This window comes from Ranitomeya imitator, chromosome 1 (assembly GCF_032444005.1).
Source record: "Ranitomeya imitator isolate aRanImi1 chromosome 1, aRanImi1.pri, whole genome shotgun sequence".
NCBI classification, from domain to species: domain Eukaryota; kingdom Metazoa; phylum Chordata; class Amphibia; order Anura; family Dendrobatidae; genus Ranitomeya; species Ranitomeya imitator.
In genome coordinates, this window is record NC_091282.1 from 1038729431 (window position 1) to 1038754014 (window position 24584).

At 43.0% G+C, this 24584-nt stretch overlaps 1 protein-coding gene across 4 annotated transcripts in view; it reads right to left on the bottom strand.

The window, feature by feature from the left end:
- The window catches only part of SH3D19 (SH3 domain containing 19), a 174082-nt gene that overhangs the window by 72780 nt on the left and 76718 nt on the right, over nucleotides 1-24584 (bottom strand). For all 4 annotated transcript variants that reach the window (XM_069744059.1, XM_069744058.1, XM_069744061.1 and 1 more), the window contains exons 4-5: nucleotides 21578-21620; nucleotides 14-149 (exon numbers count right to left, since the gene is read on the bottom strand). In XM_069744059.1, coding sequence (XP_069600160.1) covers nucleotides 14-149; nucleotides 21578-21620 — 179 coding nt within the window. The remainder of the gene's footprint in view (nucleotides 1-13; nucleotides 150-21577; nucleotides 21621-24584) is intronic.

A 24584-nucleotide genomic window follows, 5' to 3' on the forward strand; every position in this document is an offset into this window, starting at 1 on the left:
AAGTATTGCTTGCCTCAGGGGGATGGGAGTCACTAGGCCTCCACTGTGGTGGTGGAGGTGGTGGGAATCCTAATCCCCCAGGTGGACCACCATGGAACCAAGATCCAGGACCAATGGGCTCAGCGGCAACAATGGTGATCTCGGGACGTCTGGTGAAACAAGAAATCAGGAGATTGTGTGACAATTCCATAATGGGCACATATACCACAACTAAAGAAATGACACATTTGGACTTCACAAGTAATCAAATTATCGAATGTCACAAAAGACAGACATGACCTGTTTGTACACTATCACATCTGCAATAAGAAAGCAATTATCTGTCCTTTGGGCTATTCTCTACATAAAATGCAAAGTAAGAGAAAATTGTTACTATTTCAGCCATCCAGTATAAAATAAGGAACGTCATTTGTAAGATCGAAGCTCGCTCTATAGGAATCATGGAACTTAATCGCGATCCTTTACTTTCTTGTGCTCGGCTAAATGCTCGAGTGGCCGGTCACGTAAGGCCAAGGATGGCAATCTGCATCCTTGCGGCCATGTGCCAACTAGCATCTCACCCATTTTTCCTCATAGGGGACTGGGAGAAGCAGTAAACACAGCAGAATACTGACAAATGTGCATACTGTCAGGCTATGTTCACACATAGCGTCCTGTCCCTGCGAGTTCCACTGCGGGATTTACCCCTACTATTGATGCTGCATATGCAGCAATATGCAGCATCAATAGTAATGTTAAAAATAATAAAAATAATGATATACTCACCCTCTGACGTCCCGATCTCCTCGGCGCTGCAGGCAGCGGTCCGGTTCCAAAGATGCTGTGCGAGAAGGACCTTCGTGACGTCACGGTCATGTGACCGTGACGTCACTGCACGTCCTGGTCGCATAGCAAACCTGAGACCAGATGGCCGCGTGCAGCGCTGAGACTTCAGAGGTGAGTATATCATGATTTTTTATTTTAATTCTTTTTTTTTTTTACTCAAATATGGTTCCCAGGGCCTGGAAGAGAGTCTCCTCTCCTCCACCCCGGGTATAACCCGCACATTATCCGCATTACTTCCCGCATGGTGGGCACAGCCCCATGCGGGAAGTAAGCGGATCAATGCATTTCTATGGGTGCAGAATCGCCGCGATTCTGCACAAAGAAGTGACATGCTGCGGGTTGTAAACCGCTGCGTTCCCGCGCGGTTTTTCCCGCAGCACGTGCACAGCGGTTTGCGGTTTCCATAGGGTTTACATGTTACTGTAAACGCTATGGAAACTGATGCAGACCCGCAGCTGCAAAATTGCTGCGGTTCCGCGGTAAAAACCGCAATGTGTGAACATGGCCTTAGGATTCAGCATTCTGCAGTCACATAGTTAAACAGCAGAAAATTCGCTGAAGCCCACAAAACTTCTTTTTTCAAAATCCCTTTAAAAGGGAAACTGACACCACGAACACGCAGTCCAATCTGCCGACTCCATGATGTAGAGCAGGGGAGGCTGAGTAGGCTGATAGATTTTCTCACAAAACTATATATAAGTAAGGGGCGTACACCCTGGCATATAACATGGCAGAGTGCTACCTGATGTTTATATTTCGGGGCAGTGCAGATCTGTGATTGTTTTCTCATGCCGAATCGGTGTGACAAAACAATGGCAGCATGCTGCAAGTGGCTTCTTTGTTTGGATCACTCATACCTATACAAGTCTATAGGTGCATGTGAAACATCGGACTGCACTCTGATGTCAGCCAAGTGCAGTCTGATGTATGCTCAGAGAGACAATGGAGTAGATGGAGAAATTAAGTTCTCCGTACCTGTGATGTGATCCTCTCATGCGAGAGAATTGGATCACATTCGGATGACAATCAGATCAAACTCTGACAATGGATGTGCGGGGGCCTCCAGGTTTTCACAAAATGCCGGCGGAGCCCCCGACACCACAGAGCACCACCGCTGAACCTGCCGCACCAGCAGGAAAGTTGCTGAGTGTGACGGTACCTTTAGGCTGCCGTCACACTAGCAGTATTTGGTCAGTATTTTACATCAGTATTTCTCAGCCAAAACCAGGAGTGGGTGATAAATCCAGAAGTGGTGCATATGTTTCTATTATACTTTTCCTCTAATTGTTCCACTCCTGGTTTTGACTGAGAAATACTGATGTAAAACACTGATCAAATACTGCTAGTGTGACGGCAGCCTTAATCTTAATATATCACTAGGGCGTCCCAGGGTCAGCCTTCGTTGAGTGGGGGCGCCATATCTGCTGACAAGTAGGGTGCCCACCCCCACAGCCAGGCAGGGCGCATACCAGCAGGGTACAGAGGTACAGTAGTGAGGTCCTAATTTTAAGCACGAGCACTTTTTTGTTATGCACATTTTTTGTCTTTTGTCCGTGTATCTCACCCTGCCACAAACAAAGCTTGTATATATAGATATACAAATATATACATACCTAGTCATTTTCAAACCTGCCTATCCTTTCCTGTCTAGCATCCATGCGGTCATAATTGTGACACTTATGTCATGGTTTATGCCAGGAGACATAGGGTCAGCCGACGGTGAGTGGGGGCTCCATTTTCGTATTCATGTTTAGGGTGCCAACCTCCACTGATAGGTAGGAAGCTTTAACAGGGTTTGTTTGGTAGGGTCATCCAGAGTGCACGGTTGTGTGTTCTATGTGGTTATCTGGTTGTAGTTGTGGTATGGTTTTAATTGGATTTAAATAAATTGTGATACTTTATGTATGTTATCATAAGGATTTAAGGGTTATTGTGTTTTCATTCATTGATTTTCTGACCTTATTTGGCTGTATATCAGCCCAAGAGTACTATTTGGAAGCCCAGGTTGCTTTGATAGCAGCATGCAGCTCGTCTGCATTGTTGGGTCTGGTGTCTCATCTTCCTCTTGACAATATCCCATAGATTCCCTATGGGGTTAAGGTCAGGCGAGTTTGCTGGCCAATCAAGCACAGTGATACTTTTGTTTATAAACCAGATATTGGTACTTTTGGCAGTGTGGACAGGTGCCAGGTCCTGGGGAAGAATGAAATTTCCATCTCCTAAAAGCTTGTCGGCAGAAGGAAGCATGAACTGCTGTAAAATTTCCTGGTAGACGGCTGCGCTGACTTTGGTCTTGATAAAACACAGTGAACCTATACCAGCAGATGACATGGCTTCCCAAACCATCACTGATTGTGGAAACACAACACACTGGACCTCAAGCAGCTTGGATTGTGGCCTCTCCACTCTTCCTCCAGACTCTGGGACCTTGATTTACAAATGAAATGCAAAATTTACTTTTATCTGAAAACAACACCTTGGACCAGTGAGCAACAATCCAGTTCTTTTTCTCCTTGGCCCATGTAAGAATCTTCTGGTGTTGTCTATTGGTCATGAGTGTCTGGACACAAGGAATGCGACACTTGTAGCCCATGTCCTGAATACATCTGTGTGTGGTGGCTCTTGAAGCAATGACTCCAGCAGCAGTCCACTCCTTGTGAATCTCCCCCAAATTTCTGAATGGCTTTTTCTTAACAATCCTTTCAAGACTGTGGTTATCCCGGTTGCTTGCACACCTTTTTCTACCACACTTTTTCCTTCAACTCACCTTTTCATTAATATGCTTGGATACAGCACTCTGTGTACAGCCAGATTCTTTCGCAATGACCGTTTGTGGCTTACACTCTTTGTGGAGTGTATCAATGATTGCCTTATGGACATCTGTCAAGTCAGCAGTCTTCTCCATGATTGTGGAGCCTACTGAAACAGACTAAAGGTACCTTCACACTGAACAACTTAACAACGATATTGCTAGCGATCCGTGACGTTGCAGCGTCCTGGATAGCGATCTCGTTGTGTTTGACACGCAGCAGCGATCTGGATCCTGCTGTGACATCATTGGTCGGAGCAGAAAGACCAGAACTTTATTTTGTCGCTGGATCTCCCGCAGACATCGCTGAATCAGCGTGTGTGACGCCGATTCAACGATGTCTTCACTGGTAACCAGGGTAAACATCGGGTTACTAAGCGCTAAGGGCTGCGCTTAGTAACCCGATGTTTACCCTGGTTACCAGGGGACTTCGGCATCGTTGGTCGCTGGAGAGCTGTCTGTGTTACAGCTCTCCAGCGACCACACAGCGACGCTGCAGTGATCGGCATCGTTGCCTATATCGCTGCAGCGTCGCTTAATGTGACGGTACCTTAAGAGACCTTTTTAAATGCTTAGGAAGTCTTTGCAGGTGTTTTGCTAATTACTCTATTTTACTGTGATAACGACTTTTGGGTTTTCATTGGCTGTAAGCCATAATCATCAATATTAACAGAAATAAACACTTGTTTGTAATGACTCTATATAATATATGAGATTCACTTTTTGAATTGAAGAACTGAAATCAAATATCTTTTTGATGATATTCTAATTTAGTGAGAAGCTCTTGTATATAGCTCCAGTAAGATCACTGTCTATGACCACTATGGAAATATCACTTTGTGAATGCAGTAAGGAACAACGCAGTAAGCCGTGCGAGTTCCTCTGACTGCAGTCTCAACACTATCTGTATAAGACACATTCATTCAGAACAAAATATAAGAAGTTAGTCACCAGTTTGTTGTCTCATTACAACTTTATGAAACTATTTAACCATTTATTAGTGATGAGTGAACATGCTCGGATAAGGTGTTATTTGAGCATGATTATGTGCAATCCCCGCATGTGATGCAGCTGTTGAACAGCCGCGAGACATGCAGCCGCGGGGACTCGAACATATTTTTCGACCACGCTGGAGACACTCTGTTAGCACACGAGCATGCTAATATAAAACCTTATCCGAACATGTTCGCTCATCACTACTAGTTATGAGAACTATTTTACAGTATGAGGTGTATAGTATTTTTGATCAAACATTAACCCTATATGTGTTCATTAACAAAAGCCCTGGTATCTTACTCATCAATCCTACTTGCTATCTCTGGCTCCATGTTTTAGTGAAGGTTTTTTACATTTCTGGGTTGTAGTGACCTTTTTTGTTTAGCCGCCCACACAGTTTATGATGAGAAACTGGAAAAACAACAATGTTCTGCTTCTGGCTTATGTTAAAGGACCAATAATAACATGGGACAACTGTTAGTCATTAGTGTGTAGGGGAACAAAGTATGTCATGGTTTCCCGGGTTACTTCTCACCAATAGACCACAAATGTCTTTACTTGATTTGCAGTTTACAAGCAGTCTTTCTTTATTAAAAAAAAATCTGCTAATTATTTAGTAATATAGGGGGAGTTTTTTTTTAACAAAAGGGGTTCTCCACTAGACCTCAGGATAGGTCATCAATATGGGATTGGTGAGAGTTCCACACCCAGCAATCTCTAGTTATCAGCTCCGGTAAAAAGAGTACAGAGAGGAACAACGCAGCTCCATCACTGTATATATATATATATATATATTTGTTTTCCTATTTTCCTCCTTTAAATTTGTGGTGTGTCTTATGATCCGAAAAATACGGTAGCATTGTAATTTACTAATCATTTACAGCATAGACTGCACAATGATGGCATCCATGTGTTGTCTTTGATTTTAACGGACTGTAAGGTTTCAGCTCTCTGGCAGCCACCTGGATATGCACCGGACACAGGGTTTTTATATCAAAACAGCATAAAGTGTATTGTCATCATAAACTTTACAGCTCCAAAACAAAAACAGCTTTTCTCCAGTACAAGTGTATAACATAAACTGTTCTTTCTTCAAGCACACTGAAACAAGGTAAATATGGCAGCCTCACCAATCTCGGTATTTCAGGCAGTAGCTGCGCCAGTAGTTTAAATGCGTTCACCAAACAAACACACCTCTATTTAAGTTCAGCACAATTCCACAAGCTGAGCTAACCCAGCTGCTGGTAATAGACCTGCAAGCCCCGATCTGGATTATGGTAACAATTTCCACCCAGACTCTTTTGGTTGCTCCTAAATCAAGGACCCAAAATCCAGACAAATTAACCTAGTGTTACTGAGACAGACTTTACATTACAGAGGCCAACCACCTCGGTGGTACATAGCCGCCATCCAGGATCTTACATCATGCTTTCTTACAGGACTCAAACTTGTATGGATAATTTTGAACCAGTACTCAGATCAAAAATGAACATGTCGCCATAGAATATATTTTTATCAGGTTTGTGTTCTATCTATTAAAAAACTAAGATAAAACTCATACGTGACTCAAATATATCTGATTGAAACCTTTCTCTACTTTTATAATAAATTAAGAAGATCTCTTCTCCTATACTTCTAGATTCAGTAAAACTCGCATTGCAGATGAAGATTGCTGGTACGTTTGTCTTAGCACATAGGGAATTAAGGGTATACTGCAAAGAATGGTGCAGTCTACATAAATTATACCTGCCAGCCTACATCGGAGAAAATGGACATGCCATAAATCCATCAACAATCCGATTTTTGATGAAGATCATGTGAGCGGACTGAGGCATCACGTCATATCCTTGGATTGTGCAACAATAAACTCATCTAATTTGTATGTGATAATTGAGTGCCAAGTTCTTTCCATTGACTTGGAAGGGATTGGGACCCTGCTCGAGCACCAGAACTTTTTTTCAATAATGCCATGTTCTATCCTCTAATGTTTGTATTAGGATTAGTGCAGATTTTTACAGGGATGTGAAGTCAAGAGTCGTGGATTAGGAGTTAGTTCTGTGGTGAGCCAGGAGTTATAGAAAAGTAGAAATGCTACCTCAAGCTTGAAATTAAAAAGTAAATCTGATATATTATTGGTATTTCATAACTAATTTATTACACACCGTTTGTTGCATATTTACTTTATGATAATTTTTTGTCCTGAAATATTATTCCGAAAAATGTATTTTATGTTCTGAGAAGCCCATTTATTTATATAATGTGACAAAAAGCCTGATGTTACCATATTACTATGTCAATTCGGTCATACTAATACATTTGGTTTAACTGGATGTCTCCATTATCACCGATCTATAAGATAGGTGATAACTTGTTGATCGGTGGGTGTCCGACCACTGGGACGCACATGGATTGGTACAGTGGGGAACTTTCATCTGTTAGGCCGGTTTCACATTTGCGGTTCTGTCCACAGCGTTTCTTCCGCATATATCCGCATGTGTTGTGTATTCCTATATTTAACATTAGGGACGCATGCGTCTGCGATCGTTTGCTTTTGGCGTCGTTTCGTCGTCTGCGGTTTTGCGCGGAAACGCAACATGTAGTAATTTTTAGAGGCGTCAATTTGCCGCCTATAAACGTATGCGGTCGATTGCGTAAGGAATGCGCCAAAAAAACACATTGCGGTCTATGTGAACGCATGCGTTCACAAGCTGTTATGAACTGGTGGTTTAGGAGCAACATAGGACGAGCTCTGAAGGAGGTGGTACCTGTACTGACCGCAGTCCCTAAGCTCAACACAACACTAGAAGTAGCCGTGGGATGCTCCTGTCACTCCCTAGGCACCTCGTCACAGCCTGAGAACTAACTACCCCTAAAGATAGAAACAGGAAAACTATCTTGCCTCAGAGAAAATCCCCAAAGGATAGATAGCCCCCCACAAGTAATGACTGTGAGTGGAGAGGGAATAGATATACACAGAATGAAACCAGGATGTAGCACAGGAGGCCAGTCTAGCTAGATAGATAAGACAGGATGGAATACTGTGCGGTCAGTATAAAAACTACAAAAAATCCACACAGACTTTACAAAAATCTCCACACCTGACTAAAGGTGTGGAGGGTAAATCTGCTTCCCAGAGCTTCCAGCTTAACAGAATTAATCCATACTAACAAGCTGGACAAAACATAGAATGCACAGAACTGATAAGTCCACAACATGTGGACAGAAAAGAGCAAAGCAAGGACTTAACTTTGCTAAACTGGTCAGGATATCAGGGAAATCCAAAAGAGATGTGAATCCAACCAGGAACCATTGACAAGTGGCACTGGCTGAAGGAAGAGCCAGGCATAAATAGCCGAGCAGAAAGACAATCAGTGGAAGCAGCTGCAGACTGCTAAATCCAAGGAGCAGCCATACCACTTAAAACCACCGGAGGGAGCCCAAGAGCAGAACTCACAAAAGTGCCACTTACAACCACCGGAGGGAGCCCAAGAGCGGAACTCACAACACAAGCACGTGCGATTGCTTGCGTTCGTAAAAGCATGCGTTGCACACGTGAAAAACATGTCTACACACTGATATGCCACCCCCCACATACCAGGTGATAAAGGGAGGTAGTGGACATTTGCAGGTCACTACTCAGCAGACAGCCAAGCAGAACAGACGGACCACAGCATACAGCCAAGCAGAGCATACAGACCACAGCACCTTTGAGAAAACAAGCCTCTGAACAATGTGAGTATATCCTAGCCAATGCCTTTATTTTCTATTTTCTGTCTCTACATGTCCTAATTTCTGCCATTTCTTTCTTTCTGCATGCATCAGAATGTCTTCTTCTTCTGATGAGGAGCAACGTCCTGGGCCTTCCGAAGTAGAACATGTCAGTGAAGTGAGTACTCACCTCCTCAGATTGGTAAGTATTCACTGTCAAATCTACACATATGACAATTTTTTGTTTTTCATTTTTTTAGAGCACTTCTTCTACTGCGGCAGAGACTGGGCAGGAGCAGCGGAGTCACGGTCGGGTGGCAAGGCGGCAGCGTGTACGTATACAAGGCTGACTGCTGTATCCTCACTGTTGTATTCTTTAATCTTCCTTTCTGTACTTTACTCTTTCTTTTTAATTCTCTTCTGGACTACTTTTGTATCTTGACTTTCCTTATTCATGCCATTTCTCAGCCTTTGTTTTCTTTCTTTTCCTTATGTTAATGTATCCAACATTAATGTCTTTATTTAATTTTTAGGTTCCAGAACGGGATGAAGACCTCATAGAAAATGACCTCCTCATCTCCCTGGTCCAGGAGCGAGTCCCGTTGTGGGAAACCTGGGATCCACTGCACTCAAACAACGTAACGATCCAGCGCCTATGGAATAAGGTGGCCAAAGCGATGTGGGATGGCTGGGACAACGCCCCGACTCGGGTCCCAAATGCATTTGGGAAGTATTGCACTGCAGTGTGAAGCAGCAGAGACCTTGGCCATGCTCACTCAACTGTGTGTGATGAAAGAAACTCTCAGGAGTTTCTCTCATCACATACAGTTGTGTGAGCACGGGCAAAAGTTCATTTTCTGACCATTATGCTTTTTTTTTTTTTTTAACAGTGGCCAAAGTCAAAACACGTTGGCGTTCAATGAAGGACCGCTTCAACAATGACCTGTGTCAAGAGAGCCGTGCTCCCAGTGGCTCAGGAGCAAGGATCCGAAAGTACAAATACCATCATGTTCTGGCATTTTTAAGACCGGTCCTTGCCCAGAGAACGTAAGTATTTATCCCGTGCATTAGGTTGTTTTGTATTGCCATAATCTGTATGTTTCTATTCCACAGGAGTTGTCGTCTGTTTAATTTTTGGTATTAATTTTTTTTCCTTTTTTCACAGCACATGGAGCACTACTGTTGGCCCAGGTTCTGGAGCGGTCCTTTATCAGACAGCCACAGACTTGTCCCAGCCATCCAGCAGTGCTGCAGCAAGTGGGCCTGCGACACAAACTGGAGACCAGGAAGCTGGTCCATCAGGTCTTCCCCTTTCCCAGTCCTCTGCCACTGCCCCTTTTTTTTGGGCCCCTCCCGGCAGCGGCAGAGGGCATCGGACAGGTCCCTCATGCCCGAGTTTTTGCACTTGAGCTCGGTTTTTCACGAAGGACTCAAGGTTTTGGATGACCGAATGGATATTTCCCTTAGCCACATGAATACATGTATCCAGGAGGTCACCAAAAGCCTTGACCAAGTAAAAGCTGACCTCCAGAGGCCAGCACATCATTTTTTTAACCAAATTGAGCAGGGCATGTCGGAACACCTTACTCCTGATCTCCAGCTTAGTGTCATGCAGGCCTGCAATGCTGCTTACGTGCAGGCTATGCAGCAGAGTAGGTATTTTCAGCAGACAGTGGCGGCATCCACCTGTGCCTTCACTGTCACAATTAACCTCAATGCCGACCTCTGCTGCATACCACTGCACAGCCACCTCTATTCCTAGCACTGCCGGACACCAGTACAGCACCACCACCATGCCGAGTGTTGTTGGACAGCCCACCGCCACCACGACAACCGCTGCTCCTGCTTGGACCTCCTCCACTGACACCACAATGCAGCAGGACCCTGGCATGGCCTTCCGTACCGCCACCACCACGATTCAGCAGGACCCTGGTATGGCCTTCCATACCGCCACCACCACGATGCAGCAGGACCCTGGCATGGCCTTCCGTACCGCCACCACCACGATGCAGCAGGACCCTGGCATGGCCTTCCGCTCTACAAGCACTATGGACTCTGGCATGGCTGCACACTCTACGAGCACTATGGACTCTGGCACAGTGCAGCCGGACCCTAACAGGTCACCCACCACGACCATGCCACGACAAATGAGTCCTCCGAGGCTTCCCAGAAAGGAAAAAAAACAAACAGCAGACTATTAGTATTCCTCCCCTTTAACCTCCCAGTGTGTCTGTAATGTCAGGTTTGTCTCACCCATCCAGTGTGTCTCAAGCCTCTCATGTGTCAAGCCCTATCCCCGAACTACCAGACCCCTCAAGTTTCATTGCCCCTTCTCCTGCCACCCCTGCGTCGTTCACTGTTAGCCAAGCCTCACTGCTTCACACCCCCCGTTTACATCACTCTACCCCAAGCAGGCGCAGTTAAATTTAAAGTTTGTGTAAAAAAAAAATATTATGTTTTGCCCCCAATTATGTGTGGTTTATTGTGTCTTTCGCCGGTGTCAACACACACCGTGCGCCGAACTCTTAATTTTTTGGCCATATCATAGCTCCAGTAGTTAGCAAATAAATGACTGCAGCTTTGTGTGTCTTTAGTATAGAGATATGAGGTGGGCCAAAAAAATAATTAATGTATTATCTCCATAATCTCTTCCTTTAGTCTGTGACTAGTGTTGCAGACAGAAGAGAAAATGGCGGAAATACAATGCAGAACTATACTCAACAGGTCAGGTGTCCAAAAATTCATTAGTTAGGATTCCTGACCTGGTGAGTAGAGAACTGCCTTGTATAACCTCCATTTTCTCGTCTGTGTATGTAATATTCAACACAAAGTGAAGGGACGATGGTGGTCATAAAAACGGCATATCTATGCTCACCTGTACATGTGTCAGAAATAGTGAATTCATGAGGCTGTTATATGTGCATCATGAATTCATTATTTCTGACACGTGACTTGATGAGTATAGATCTGTTTTGTATGACAGTCATTGTCTCTTCAGTCTGTGTCCAATGGATACAGCATAGCAGAACAGAATCAGGACGCAATGACGTTAACAACCTTACCACTAAAGCAACATGGCTGCCGTCACAATAGCAGTATGTGGTCAGTGTTTTATATCAGTATTTGTAAGCCAAAACAAGGAGTGAAACAATTAGAGGTAAATTATAATATTAACATAACTAGCACCTCTGCCTTTATCACCCACTCCTGGTTTTGGATTACAAATACTGATATTAAATACAGACCAAATACTGCTATTTTGAGGACAGCCTTGGTTTGTAGAGGAAATACATAGGAGACACGGTCAAGACAACAAAAAATAAAGTTTATTAATGAGAAATATTATTAACATTTAAGAAAATTACTGGTACAGATAAAATTACAACAGGACATTTACACAACATTGTCCTGCCATGACACACGTCCAATATCAGAATCAAAAAAGGCGGCAAATTGGTCCCGCATGTGACCAATTTTAGCAGTTGACCGCAGCGGGTGAAGATGCTAATCGGGCAGTGGGTGTGCAACTGGTTCATCCAGTTCGATGTTGGGCCGCTCCTTAGCCATTATGTAATTGTGCAGAACCACACAGGCTTTGACCACCTCGTCGACTGTCTCCATTTTTAGATTAATGGCTGATGCAAGAATGCGCCATTTTGAGACTAGAATGCCAAAGGTACACTCTACTGTTCTTCGGGCCCTGGTCAGTCTGTAGTTAAAGATCCTTTTAGTGTGGTTCAAGTCCCGACTGGAATATGGCTTCATTAGGTTTTCACACATCTGAAAGGCCTCATCCCCAACCATAACAAATGGCAGCGGTGGACCTTGAGTGTTGGGGAGCGGTTGTGGCCGTGGAAAATTAAAATTTTTGCCATACACACGGCGGCCCATATCAGCGTTCTTAAAAGTCTGGGAATCGTTGCCACGGCCAAAAGCTCCAATGTCCACGGCAATGAAGCAACAGTCCGCATCGGCTATTGCCATGAGCACAACAGAAAAATATTTTTTGTAATTGAAGTACTCCAATTGTGTTCTGGCTGGTTTTATAATGCGGATTAGCTTTCCATCAACCGCTCCCAAGTTGGGGAAATCACACACACTCCAGAATTTTTCAGCAATTTCAAGCCACATGTCCAAGGTGGGTAGGGGTATAAAATCATTCCGGAGAACATTCCACAAAGCCCGACAGGTGTCCGCAACTATTCCAGACAGGGTGGAAATTCCAAGCCGGTATTGGAAGTGGAGGGATAATAAACTCTCTCCGGTTGCCAGAAATCTGTAAAAAAAAAAAAAAAAAATGTACAATCTATTCTATTTATGGTGTGGTTATGCTAAAGACAGAAAGGAAAATACCCAAAAAATACATGTCTGAACACCCAAAATTTGGACTGTCATTGGTTTAGATTTGGAATGTACCTTAATGTAACCAGCAGACGGTGGAATCGCTCTACGGAGCTGGGTGTCCTGTCTCCATATGGTTCCTTGGACACGAGCAAGCAAATCCCGGAACGAGTCTTGTGACATCCTTGTATGTTCTTGGAATTTCTCCAGGTTGGCATTAAGCTCGCCATACAGCGTGTGATATGCTCCACGTCTCTCACGTAATTCAATAATTGGGTGTCTCCAAAATCGCCTACGCCGTCTCCTTCTCAATCTTACGCGATTTCTGTCTTGCTCCCAAGCAAACGCACAGGCAAGAAACAGCTTGATGCTTAAATCCAGGTTGAAATAAAAGCTCTTCATGCAAAGATCCATTATGACACAACATACAGGAGCAAAATCTGAAGATTTCAGCTGTTCAAGGGTCTACATACAGGGATCCCATAATACACGCCCTCTGTAGTCCCATTGGCGCTGTCTGGTTATCTAGATTTTTCTCCTGTTAAATTTTTCACCCTGCGCACCAAAAATGCAAACGCAGAAAAAAACGCATAGAAACACGTACAAACGCGGCGTTTTTTAACCACATGCGTTCCCCGCATGCGTCTATAAAACGCTGCGTTTGTACTTGTTTCTATGCGTTTTTTCCTGCACTTATGGATGCGGATTAAACACTGCGGATTCTACCGCAAATGTGAAACTAGCCTTAGGTTAGAGTGGCAGTGAGCATGTTCAACTGCTGCTCCATTCTTTCTCTATGGGGTTGCCCAGCGATGCACTCACCATTTTCTTGCAGCTCCAAAGAATGAATGAATGAATAAATAAATGAAGCAGCAATCCATTTTATAACATGGATAAAAGTTTGAGAATAAAAATTAAACTATTTACCAGCAATTATCACCATGAGTCTCAAAAGTTATACATAGCACTTCAATAACACATGGAAATTCATAAATCTGTGGCAGCAATGTCACAGACAGAGAAGAGATCTAGGATTATTAAAATGCAAATTTTTATTTAGATTACATAAAAAAATTACAATAAAATCATGCTAAAACCAAAACCATATGACCATAGAAAGTGCACAGGTACAATTCTGTACTTGTTACACGTGTAGTACAAATGTGTTGTGATTAAAAAGGGGTTTGTAAGTGCCCTATTCATTTTACGTAGCTAATAAACACCAAGTATTTAGAGGTATATGGATCTTATTAGACAATAAGCAGTGATTGTTACATACTATATATAAAACTACACCGCCCCTTTTTGGCCGATTGGCACAATGATATATTTAACCTGGCCAAGCCCCCCACTTAAGACATGCCTCCAGGAAGAAGCCAGAGAGGTGAAACGCGCGTCGGGGTAACAGGGGGACAGACCAGACCACGCTGCATCAACTATTAATCACTATTTTCTATACATCCAGGTACAAACTAACACACAGACTCACTATTCCTTACGTTTATTCATTATAAATAGGTTTACTTGACTGTATGAGGTGCACTAACTACGATATTACAGGTGGAATGGTTCAATAGAGCAGAGCTTTATGTGACATACTGATTGTGGTCAAATGATGGATACATAAGAATAATTGATTGCTCTAGCACTTATTTATAATTATTTATAATTAATGCCTACCCCAAACACATCTGAATATATTGTAAATCACATAAAATTACAATCAAATGGTCAGTCCTTTCTTGAGGTATCCTGTTTTTTTTTTACATGATTTTATTGTGATTTTTTTTAACATCATCTATGTAAAAATGTGAACTTTTATAATCATATATTTCTTCTCTGTGTGATATTGCGGTCACAGATTTAGGAATGTCTACTATTTGCCAGCAGTCTCACCCCCTCTGATCAACACGTTATCACCTATCCTGTCAACATCTTTAATTATACATAATCTATTTATGAAGGAGTCTGAAATAAAGGAGGCCGAGTTGGAGGTTGGCTTTACCAACAAAACAGCACGGAATTTTTAGTGTAAAAAAATAACAACACATGGGAAAGCTGATATTTGGAGTGGTGTACATCTTAGAACATAAAAATACCATGAAAATGGCATGCCAAAAATTGTAAACATTTTTAAGCTATATTTGTTACGACATCTGACCTTGATAAAGACAAAAACATGCAGCCAGACTGCATAATATAATAAGGTGTGACCAAAGCATTTTTGAAGAAAGGATGTAGAACTTCTCTTGCAGTTACAATGACAGAAAGGAGCAGGTTTAGGTTTGGCACTCACCTGTATACGGACTGTCTGGCAGCATTTAGAGGTGTCATCATATACTCTGTACAATGACTTCTGCTACTAAAGGGAACCTGTCACCAGGTTTGGGTGATACGAGTTACGGCCACTGCCTTTCATGGCTGATATAGAGCATTCTATAATGCTGTATATAAGCCCCCAATCCGACCTGTAAGACAAGAAAAATAACTTTTATTACTCACCTGGGGGGGCGGTCCGGTTCGATGGGCGTCACTGGTGTTGGTCCAGCCCCTCCCTTCTTCTTACGATCGCCGTCCTCCTCCTTGTTTTGTGTGGATGACGTGTCCCTGAGTCATCCACACAGGCTCCCCGGCATCGCGCTCCTGCCAAGCGTACTTATTTGCCTTGTTGAGGGCAGAATATGACGTCCTGCAGTGCGCAGGCGCTGGGCCTCTCTGACCTTTCCCGGCGCCTGCGCACTGCATTACTTTGCTCTGCCCTCAACAGGGCAGATAAGTGCACCTGCGCAGGAGCCGCGATGCCGAGGAGATGCGTCATCAACACGAAGCAAGCAGGAGGACGGCGATCATAAGAAGGGAGGCACTGGACCAAGACCAGTGATGCCCAATGGACCGGACCGCCCGAAGGTGAGTATAATAAAAGTTATTTTTCTTCTCTTGAAGGTCGGGTTGGGGAAGATCTACAGAATTATAGAATGCTGTATATAAGCCCTGAAAGGCGGTGGCCGTAACTCGTATCGGCCAAACCTGGTGGCAGGTTCCCTTACTATAAAGCAGATGTGAATAAAGCCTTGCGTTACATTATTCTCAGGGACCCTACTGGCATGTTATTGCTACAGTTCACTACAAATAATGAAAATCTTTTCCCTCCACTCTTGGCTAGTAGACAAAAGATTACAAACAAACAAATGGAAAGCTCTTAAAGGGACAGTCAGCACAGAATGACTGCTCAAATCAAGTACAGGCACTCGGTGCAGCGTGGCGGGGCCGAGCAGTTTAGTGCACCTTCCCAGCTATTCGTTCTCCCTCTATCTTGATTGACAGATCTGACTTTGTAGAAATAGAGAGAAAACAAGTAGGTGGGAAGTTTCACTAAAAGGGAGGCAGTCATCACAGAATGGCTGTACAAAAACAGGTGCTTGGTTCAGTACAGAAGGAAAGCAAGCGAGAAGGTGCACTTAATGGTTGGCTACGCCATGATGCACCGGGTGCCTGTACTTGGTTTGAACAGTCATTCTGTGCTGACAGACTTCCTTTGGAGTCTGTCAACACAAAATGACTATGGGAACAAAGCCCAAGTAAAAATCATTCTAGATCCATTGTTGTGTTTGTGAGAAACTGCTCTTTTTTCAAATATTCCAAATGAGGTGCTTGGTGCACCCTTGCCATGTCCGAGCAGTTCAGTCCACATTCCCATCCATTTTCCATTTCTTTCTGTACCTTCTTTTCCTTGATTGACATGAGCCAAGGGAGGGTAGAGATAAATGGAAATCAAGTACGGTAGGTATGAAAGTACAAGTAACTTAATTGCTACACCAAGGGAGCACCGAGCACATCATAAGCATATTTGAATAAAGAATATTTTCTGGAAGGAAACAAAAGATTTGGAGAATAAAAAGTGCTGTGCTAGGTTTACACAATTATTTTGTTCCAACAGGCTACACTTAACACTTGCCTTAGCTAATACTAAGAAAGAACACTCTGCAGCAGGTACAACAAGTATAATGGAACAAGCAGTATCTATAAATATGGAAACTCTAAAATGTCCTCACTAATTTATTAATCAGAGGTTTGGCACTTCTAGAGGGAGCTGAAGTGGCTCTTAACTGTCTCACTATCCTCACAGCTGTATAGACGTGTGTCTCTGAGGTGGGAGATACCAATGTGTGGGTAAACTGTGTGTAGCATGACACAACAGGGTATATCTGTCACTTTTTATGATGGATTCAGTGATATATGAAGAACTATATATTGTATTGTTATTTACCATACTCGAGCTGCAAAAGAAAAAAGTAGGAGAAACCGCTAAAGAGGTGAAATCAGTCACAGCTCCTCAGTGTGTACAAGCGACTCAGATAACCCCTTTAGAAGCAGCTATGTCCTCCTCTAGAAGATGAACACTTTTAGAAGCAGCAATTTTCTCTTATAGTAGATGAACCTTTAAAATGAGCTATATCCTCATCTTGCATATTAACCCTTTAGAAGAAACTGTATCCTCCTTTTTCTGGACTGCATAATACATATTCAAATCCTATTATGTTGCTGATATACTGAATAATACTATACTGTATAAGGTTAGGTTACGTTTCCTGGAAGTGGCAGTATGGAAAATATTTCATCCCGATTTGTATGTTTGCAGATTCACTGCACATTGTGAAGCCTTAGTGAAATATTTTATATTTGTAGTGATGGTGATGAAAAATGGGTGATGTGATTCTACCACTGTATACTATGGACAGTGAATAGACAAAACGGCACAGCAAGCAAATTGATTGGTTCACCCCAAATCCTGAGCAGATCTGAGCACAAGGCTCCATTTACCATTCAGATGCTGCATAGAATCAGCTTCCCCCTTACAGTTGGTATCTCCCAGAGGGGATTCACATCAGATTTTGCAATCACTATGGTAAAATGACCGTAAGAAATTAAAACCTGTGTTGCTGTAGTAGTGCTAGAAATCATCTGATGTACTAATGACATATATTTGAGATAAGTCTTGTAATGTCATTTTCTGTCAATTTTTTGCGTTTTTCTCAGAAGTGATTGGTTCTCTTTAAGGAAAGTGTGATCTATAAAGGTTTGGGAACAACTGAGCCTTAGGTGTCCACATGAGTCAGCACGAGATAGATTCCAAACTCGAATTAAGTCATAGGTTTTTCATACACAGTATGATTACATTCATTTCACTTCCAAGCTTGATGAATTGCAAAGCACAAAGACCATTACATCACCCCATGGCTGTAACTTTCAGAGATAAAAGTAAAAATTACACAGTGCCAAGAAATTTCCATCCATCCCTGTAATTGTGGAGTCACTTTAACATGTAATTAACTATAAAAAAAAATTACTTCTTACAAATCTGTACATTATTGAAACCTACCATCTACACCGACAATCCAGCTTGTTCTATTCGTAGGCCAAAAACGTTATAATCTATTACTATAATACACTGTGGTTGTTATTTTTTGTATATATTATTTATTTTTGAATGTTCAAGAAGGTAGAAACGGTAGATATAGCTATTATAACAGGTGACTACATTAGCTTTATAAAAAAAATAACAGGAATTCAGTTGTCATCTAATTACATGTGCAAGGTAAAAATTTTTTAAAGGGAATTTGTAACCTGCTTTTGCTATGTAATCTGAGAGCAGCATAATTTAGGGACTGAGACCGTGATTCTAGCGATGTGTCACTTGCTGTTATGCATCTTGTCATTTTGATACAATTACTGTTTATTTTTGCCAAAGTAGCAATGCTCTAAAGCTGAGCCCTGAATAACCCCGCCCACACCACTGATTAGCAGCTTTCTGTCAAAGTACAGTGCACACAGTACGCTGCTGATCAGTGGTGGGGGCGGGGTTACACAAAGCAAAAGGACTAGGAGGCACAAGCCTCCTAGTCCTGTAGTGATAATCTCCTGCTGATAAAACACTGTTTTTTAAACCACACCATGCAGCCTAGTAAATGACACATTGCTATAATCAGGCGTTCAGCTCATTCATCATGCTGCTTCAGATTACATAGCAAAAACCGGCTTAAAAAATCCCTTTAAAAGGAGAATCAAATTGTTATTTCCTGAAAAAGTCTTCTAAATTACATTAAGACAAAACAATGGGAAACAAGATTTTCTTTCCCCAATGATTACAGGGATTTTCCCAATGCCCAAAATATTTAACATTATGGCAGGTACGGTATGTTTCTAAAATAATAAAATACGCTAATCTTATCCACTCTAAAATCTGCTGGTCCAATGCAGGCAAATTTGGTGGTCTCAGGCCGGATAGGAAATGATGCCATTCTTTCATCAGTCACGTGACTGTAGAGGCCTGTGATTGGCTGCAGTGACCATGTGAAAAGAAAAGGATGTCATTCAAGGCAGGATGCAAAAATATCCTGTTCCAGTCATTTGGCCACTGTAGCCAATCTTAGGCCTCAGCAAGCAGGTGACTAAAGAACAAGACTATATTGCTTTCTGCCCTGGAGAATTGGGCTTAAGAGGGGTTGAGCATTGCACCTATTTTAAAATGATTCCAACCTTGTGAAATTATATTGGGTGGTGGAAAATCACCTTTAAAGGATATGCAGTTTGTTCAGTCTAGGCAAAACTGCCTGCCTCTGTTCTGGTCTTTCTCACGTCCCTTCTACATATTATGGCATCATTTCCTATTCTGGCAGCTTGCAAGTTTAGTGTTACCATAAGAATGTATTCTCCGATTCATCAAGCCTGGCGTTGTTCCCTCTGGTCTTGATGAGTGGGCATGTTGAAGTGAGACGCGCCCGACTGATTATAAGGTAGCCCCCATACCGCCTAGTTTTGCCCATTTTAGTGGAGATGGACGAAACTGGCATGGAAAGCACACAAAGTTACAAGAAATCTAAAAGTGAAAGGTTTGATGAATTGGGGCCTTAGCGTGGATTTGAACACGGTTGCCATCAAAGCACAGGCGTTATTGCCATCAGTAGCTCAAGCTAACCTGCAGGCCGACAACAACCTACCCATCAGTTACTGCGGGGAAGCTAAGTTCACTCAGTTTCAAGTAATGACTAGAGTGCTATTGTAGCACCAGCGTCTCTGTCTGCTGTCCCTCTTCCCTGGCAGGGACTCCAACTTACTCACTGATGCAGTTCCCATCCCTCACTTCCTGCTTCGGCTGCCGACACCTTGGGTGCGCGCAGATCCCCGGGCATTGTGCTTAGGGCGTATGCATAGTCCCCTCCTCTTAAAGAGACAGCATGTGCAGTCCTAAAATGTCCCCAGCCAATGGCTGACAGACACTCATTTTTTAAGGTACCTCCAACTTTAAGGAGGTGCTTGTGCAACATTGTAAGTTTGTTCCTAAACATTCTTGTCAGTTCTCAGGTTCCAGTGCTCGTATTCCTGTATTCTTGCCTGTCTATTGTGACAGGGTCACTGGTGTCGTACATGAGGGGAGATATGTGTCACAAAGATTGCTTTCCTGAAAGCTATAAGTGTTTTCTCCAGCAGCATACGTGCTGAGAGCAATCCAGTTGCTATATGGGACTGGCTTTCATGGTGGGTAGGTTAGAGATGGGCAGGATGCCTACCCCCCATACCTCCACCTCCAAGGTCTGGCTGGAGGGAGTTAAATGTCCAGCCAGTTTTTTTTTTTCCTTTGTCTGTGTTGTGTGGAGGAAAGGAAGCCTCCATACTGAAGGTACTGTGAGAGCTGCCATAGGTGTTGTCCCAGGAGCACTGGGCAGGACTGTGTATGTACTTTTTACTTTCTATTAATCCAGACAGGCAGTTTTTCTGTTACCAGTTTGGGTTTTTGGTTTATGATGCAATAAACCACCCAGAGACTTTAACCAAACATGGTCCTGTGTCTACCTCGAGGATAAGCTAAGCGTGACAAACCCCTTACACTATTAACCGTGACACATCAAAGAGAAATACTGCCTACGTCAATGGCAAAAAACTTCCAAAATCAAAATATCATCAAATAATAGAAAAATGAAGTACCAAGCCATAAAATAATACTATTTTATTGAAACAAAACATTTTTCTTAAAAAATACATTTAAAAAGATATTTTTAGTGCCTGGTGGGAATGATACTATGCAAAAAAGAACCACCATATAAAGGTAGAGTAGTGCTGATGATAAAGGTGTAACAATGTCACATATTTTTAAAGGAAACTATTTCAATTAATTAAATGGCAATATAAGTTTATAACTGCATAAAGAGTAGCAGAATCCAAAGTGTCAGGTTTCTCAATAGAAATAACCCCCCCCCCCCAAAAAAAAAACAAAAAAAAAAAAACAGAAGATCAACATCTAGCATATACAAAAAAAAAGTTCCCAAACGCATCCAAAATAAACACTGTGAAGGGTAATATGTAAAGAGCCTAGGTGGGCTAGTAACATATAATGATTACACAGTGGTACGGTAACTAAGAGTCCTAACTGTGGATGTAAAATTACATGGAGACACAAAGGAACATTACCTTTAGGTGGTGGTGACACCCCGATGCGCGTTTGGCGTATAGCTTTTTCTCAGGGAGAGTACTAGTACTAGCTACAATGCTCTCTGCGGGCAATATACAGTATTTCTTCCACCACTTGGTCTAAACTAGCTAGAGACAATCAAGCAGATTTACAGCCGAGCTGTACGCTAGTGTCGGTGTGCGCTGTATTCATTAATGCTGCCCGAAACTGAGTGACTTCAGGTCGGACTTTAGTAAATTTTTCCGAAATCTCACACCACCTATAATGAAGCAGGTTCAAGACTATGGCAATCAATTAATCTAGCTTTACCTAAACATTTTATCTCTACCCAAATATATAGCATTCATGCAGAATCAATATGAAGAATAAGAGGACTAATAAAATGGTCAGGATTATATGAAATACACAGTAGTAAAAGCCGGCAGCTATACCTTCTATCCCTCTGCTGTTCACTCTGCGCAGTAGTTCTAGAGGCTAGAAGAAAAATAAATGCATTATTAAAACATGAACAAAGAAAGAAAAGGGTATGAGCACAAGGACATTTCTAAGAAGTTTTTTTGGACCAGGTCCAAAAAATAAAAAAGCCTGATTAATTACATACAAAATGCTTGAAAGACCCTTTTATGACCAAAGAGCAACTCACTAGTGTCTTTAATTACACTCCCAGGATCTGGGACCCATGGATAACTCATGCACACCCACATATAAAGCAGTTTTTTGTTAATAATCATATACCCTCATTGATTTCCAATCCTTACTTTTCTGCTGTCTATGTGCCTCACTGAACCCTGATCTTTACCTTTCCATTGTCTATGTGTCTCATATTGCACTCTTCAACCTCATTGTTTAGTTTTTTGTCTTGTTTTCTTTGTATGTTCATTCTTATATGATGTGATAACATACCAAAATGATATATTTAACTTCTTGATTCTATTCTTAAATCATATAAATATAATAAAAATATAATAAACATATTTAAAAGAGAAAGACCCCCACCTATGAATTTCTATTGTAAAACCACTTTGCTATTCAGATATTAAGTACAGTATTTTGAATGTCCCCCCCTCGACTCCAGGTTTAGAAAGACACCTGGTGGGAGTAATGAAAGCCCATGTCAGTGGTTCTTGCAGGAATCTGATTAAAAAAAGGCACTGTCCAATCAAAAAGGCTGCAAAATAGACATCTGGGGGGAAAAACTCTTCCAAAACATTTAAAAAAAGCTTTAATAAACAAAAAAAACTCATCCAAAAAAGTGACACAGGGCGTTTCCTAAAGCGGTTTCCATTAGCAAAATCCTTGATTTGGCCACAACAAGAAAATTCAGTGTGCACATACCCTTACATTTCAGTAATAAATAAGGAGTAAGCAGATAAAAGAAAATTAGCATTTATCTGGGCAAGTTGAGATGCAATGGAAGGAAGACAAAGATCTGTGGTTGTAAGTGTTATTTGTCCTTCACAACAAAAGACTAGCTTAAGGGTACCGTCACACTATACGATTTACCTACGATCACGACCAGCGATACGACCTGGCCGTGATCGTAGGTAAATCGTAGTGTGGTCGCTGGGGAGCTGTCACACAGACAGCTCTCCAGCGACCAACGATGTCGAGGTCCCCGGGTAACCAGGGTAAACATCGGGTTACTAAGCGCAGGACCGCGCTTAGTAACCCGATGTTTACCCTGGTTACAAGCGTAAAACTAAAAAAAAACAAACAGCACATACTTACATTCTGGTGTCCGTCAGGACCCTTGCCGTCTGCTTCCCGCACTCACTGACTGCCGTAAAGTGAAAGTGAAAGCACAGCCGCTGTGCTCTGCTTTCACTTTATGGCCGGCAGTCACAGTGCGGGAAGCAGACGGCAAGGGACCTGACGGACACCAGAATGTAAGTATGTGCTGTTTTTTTTTTTTTAGTTTTACGCTTGTAACCAGGGTAAACATCGGGTTACTAAGCATGGCCCTGCGCTTAGTAACCCGATGTTTACCCTGGTTACAAGCGAACGCATCGCTGGATCGCATCGCTAGATCGGTGTCACACACACCGATCTAGCGATGACAGCGGGAGATCCAGCGATGAAACAAAGTTCCAAACGATCTGCTACGACGTACGATTCTCAGCAGGATCCCTGATCGCTGCTGCGTGTCAGACACAGCGATATCGTAACGATATCGCTGGAACGTCACGAATCGTACCGTCGTAGCGATCGAAATGGCAGTGTGAGACGGTACCCTTAGGTACCTTCACACATAACGATATCGTTAACGATATCGTTGCTTTTTGTGACGTAGCAACGATATCGTTAAGGAAATCGTTCTGTGTGACAGCGACCAACGATCAGGCCCCTGCTGGGAGATCGTTGGTCGCTGAGGAAAGTCCAGAACTTTATTTCGTCGCTGGACTCCCTGCAGACATCGCTGGATCGGCGTGTGTGACACCGATCCAGCGATGTCTTCACTGGTAACCAGGGTAAACATCGGGTTACTAAGCGCAGGGCCGCGCTTAGTAACCCGATGTTTACCCTGGTTACCAGCGTAAAAGTAAAAAAAACAAACAGTACATACTTACCTACCGCTGTCTGTCCCCGGCGCTCTGCTTCTAAGCCCGATGTTTACCCTGGTTACCCGGGGACCTCGGGATCGTTGGTCGCTGGAGAGCTGTCTGTGTGACAGCTCTCCAGCGACCAAACAGCGACGCTGCAGCGATCGACATCGTTGTCGGTATCACTGCAGCGTCGCTGAGTGTGAAGGTACCTTTACTGTCACTGAATGGAGACATCAATTCCTGAGGCTGAACACTTTCCAGGAGAGATTTGTGCACCTTAAAATGATGAGCAGGCATATCTCTAATAAAAGACAACAAAAAGATCAGCATAATCAGTGCTCTGCGCTGGAAAAAACTCTGCATGCCTAAAGATACCGTCACACATAACGATTTCTTTAACGATATCGTTGCGTGTGACAGCGACCAACGAACAGTAAAGGTACCTTCACACTCAGCGACACTGCAGCGATACCGACAACGATGTCGATCGCTGCAGCGTCGCTGTTTGGTCGCTGGAGAGCTGTCACACAGACAGCTCTCCAGCGACCAACGATCCCGAGGTCCCCGGGTAACCAGGGTAAACATCGGGTTACTAAGCGCAGGGCCGCGCTTAGTAACCCGATGTTTACCCTGGTTACCAGCGTAAAAGTAAAAAAAACAAACAGTACATACTTACCTACCGCTGTCTGTCCCCGGCGCTCTGCTTCTCTGCACTCCTCCTGTACTGGCTGTGAGCACAGCGGCCGGAAAGCAGAGCGGTGACGTCACCGCTCTGCTTTCCGGCTGACCGACGCTCACAGTCAGTGCAGGAGGAGTGCAGAGAAGCAGAGCGCCGGGGAGAGACAGCGATTGCTGGATCGGTGTCACACACGCCGATCCAGCGATGTCTGCAGGG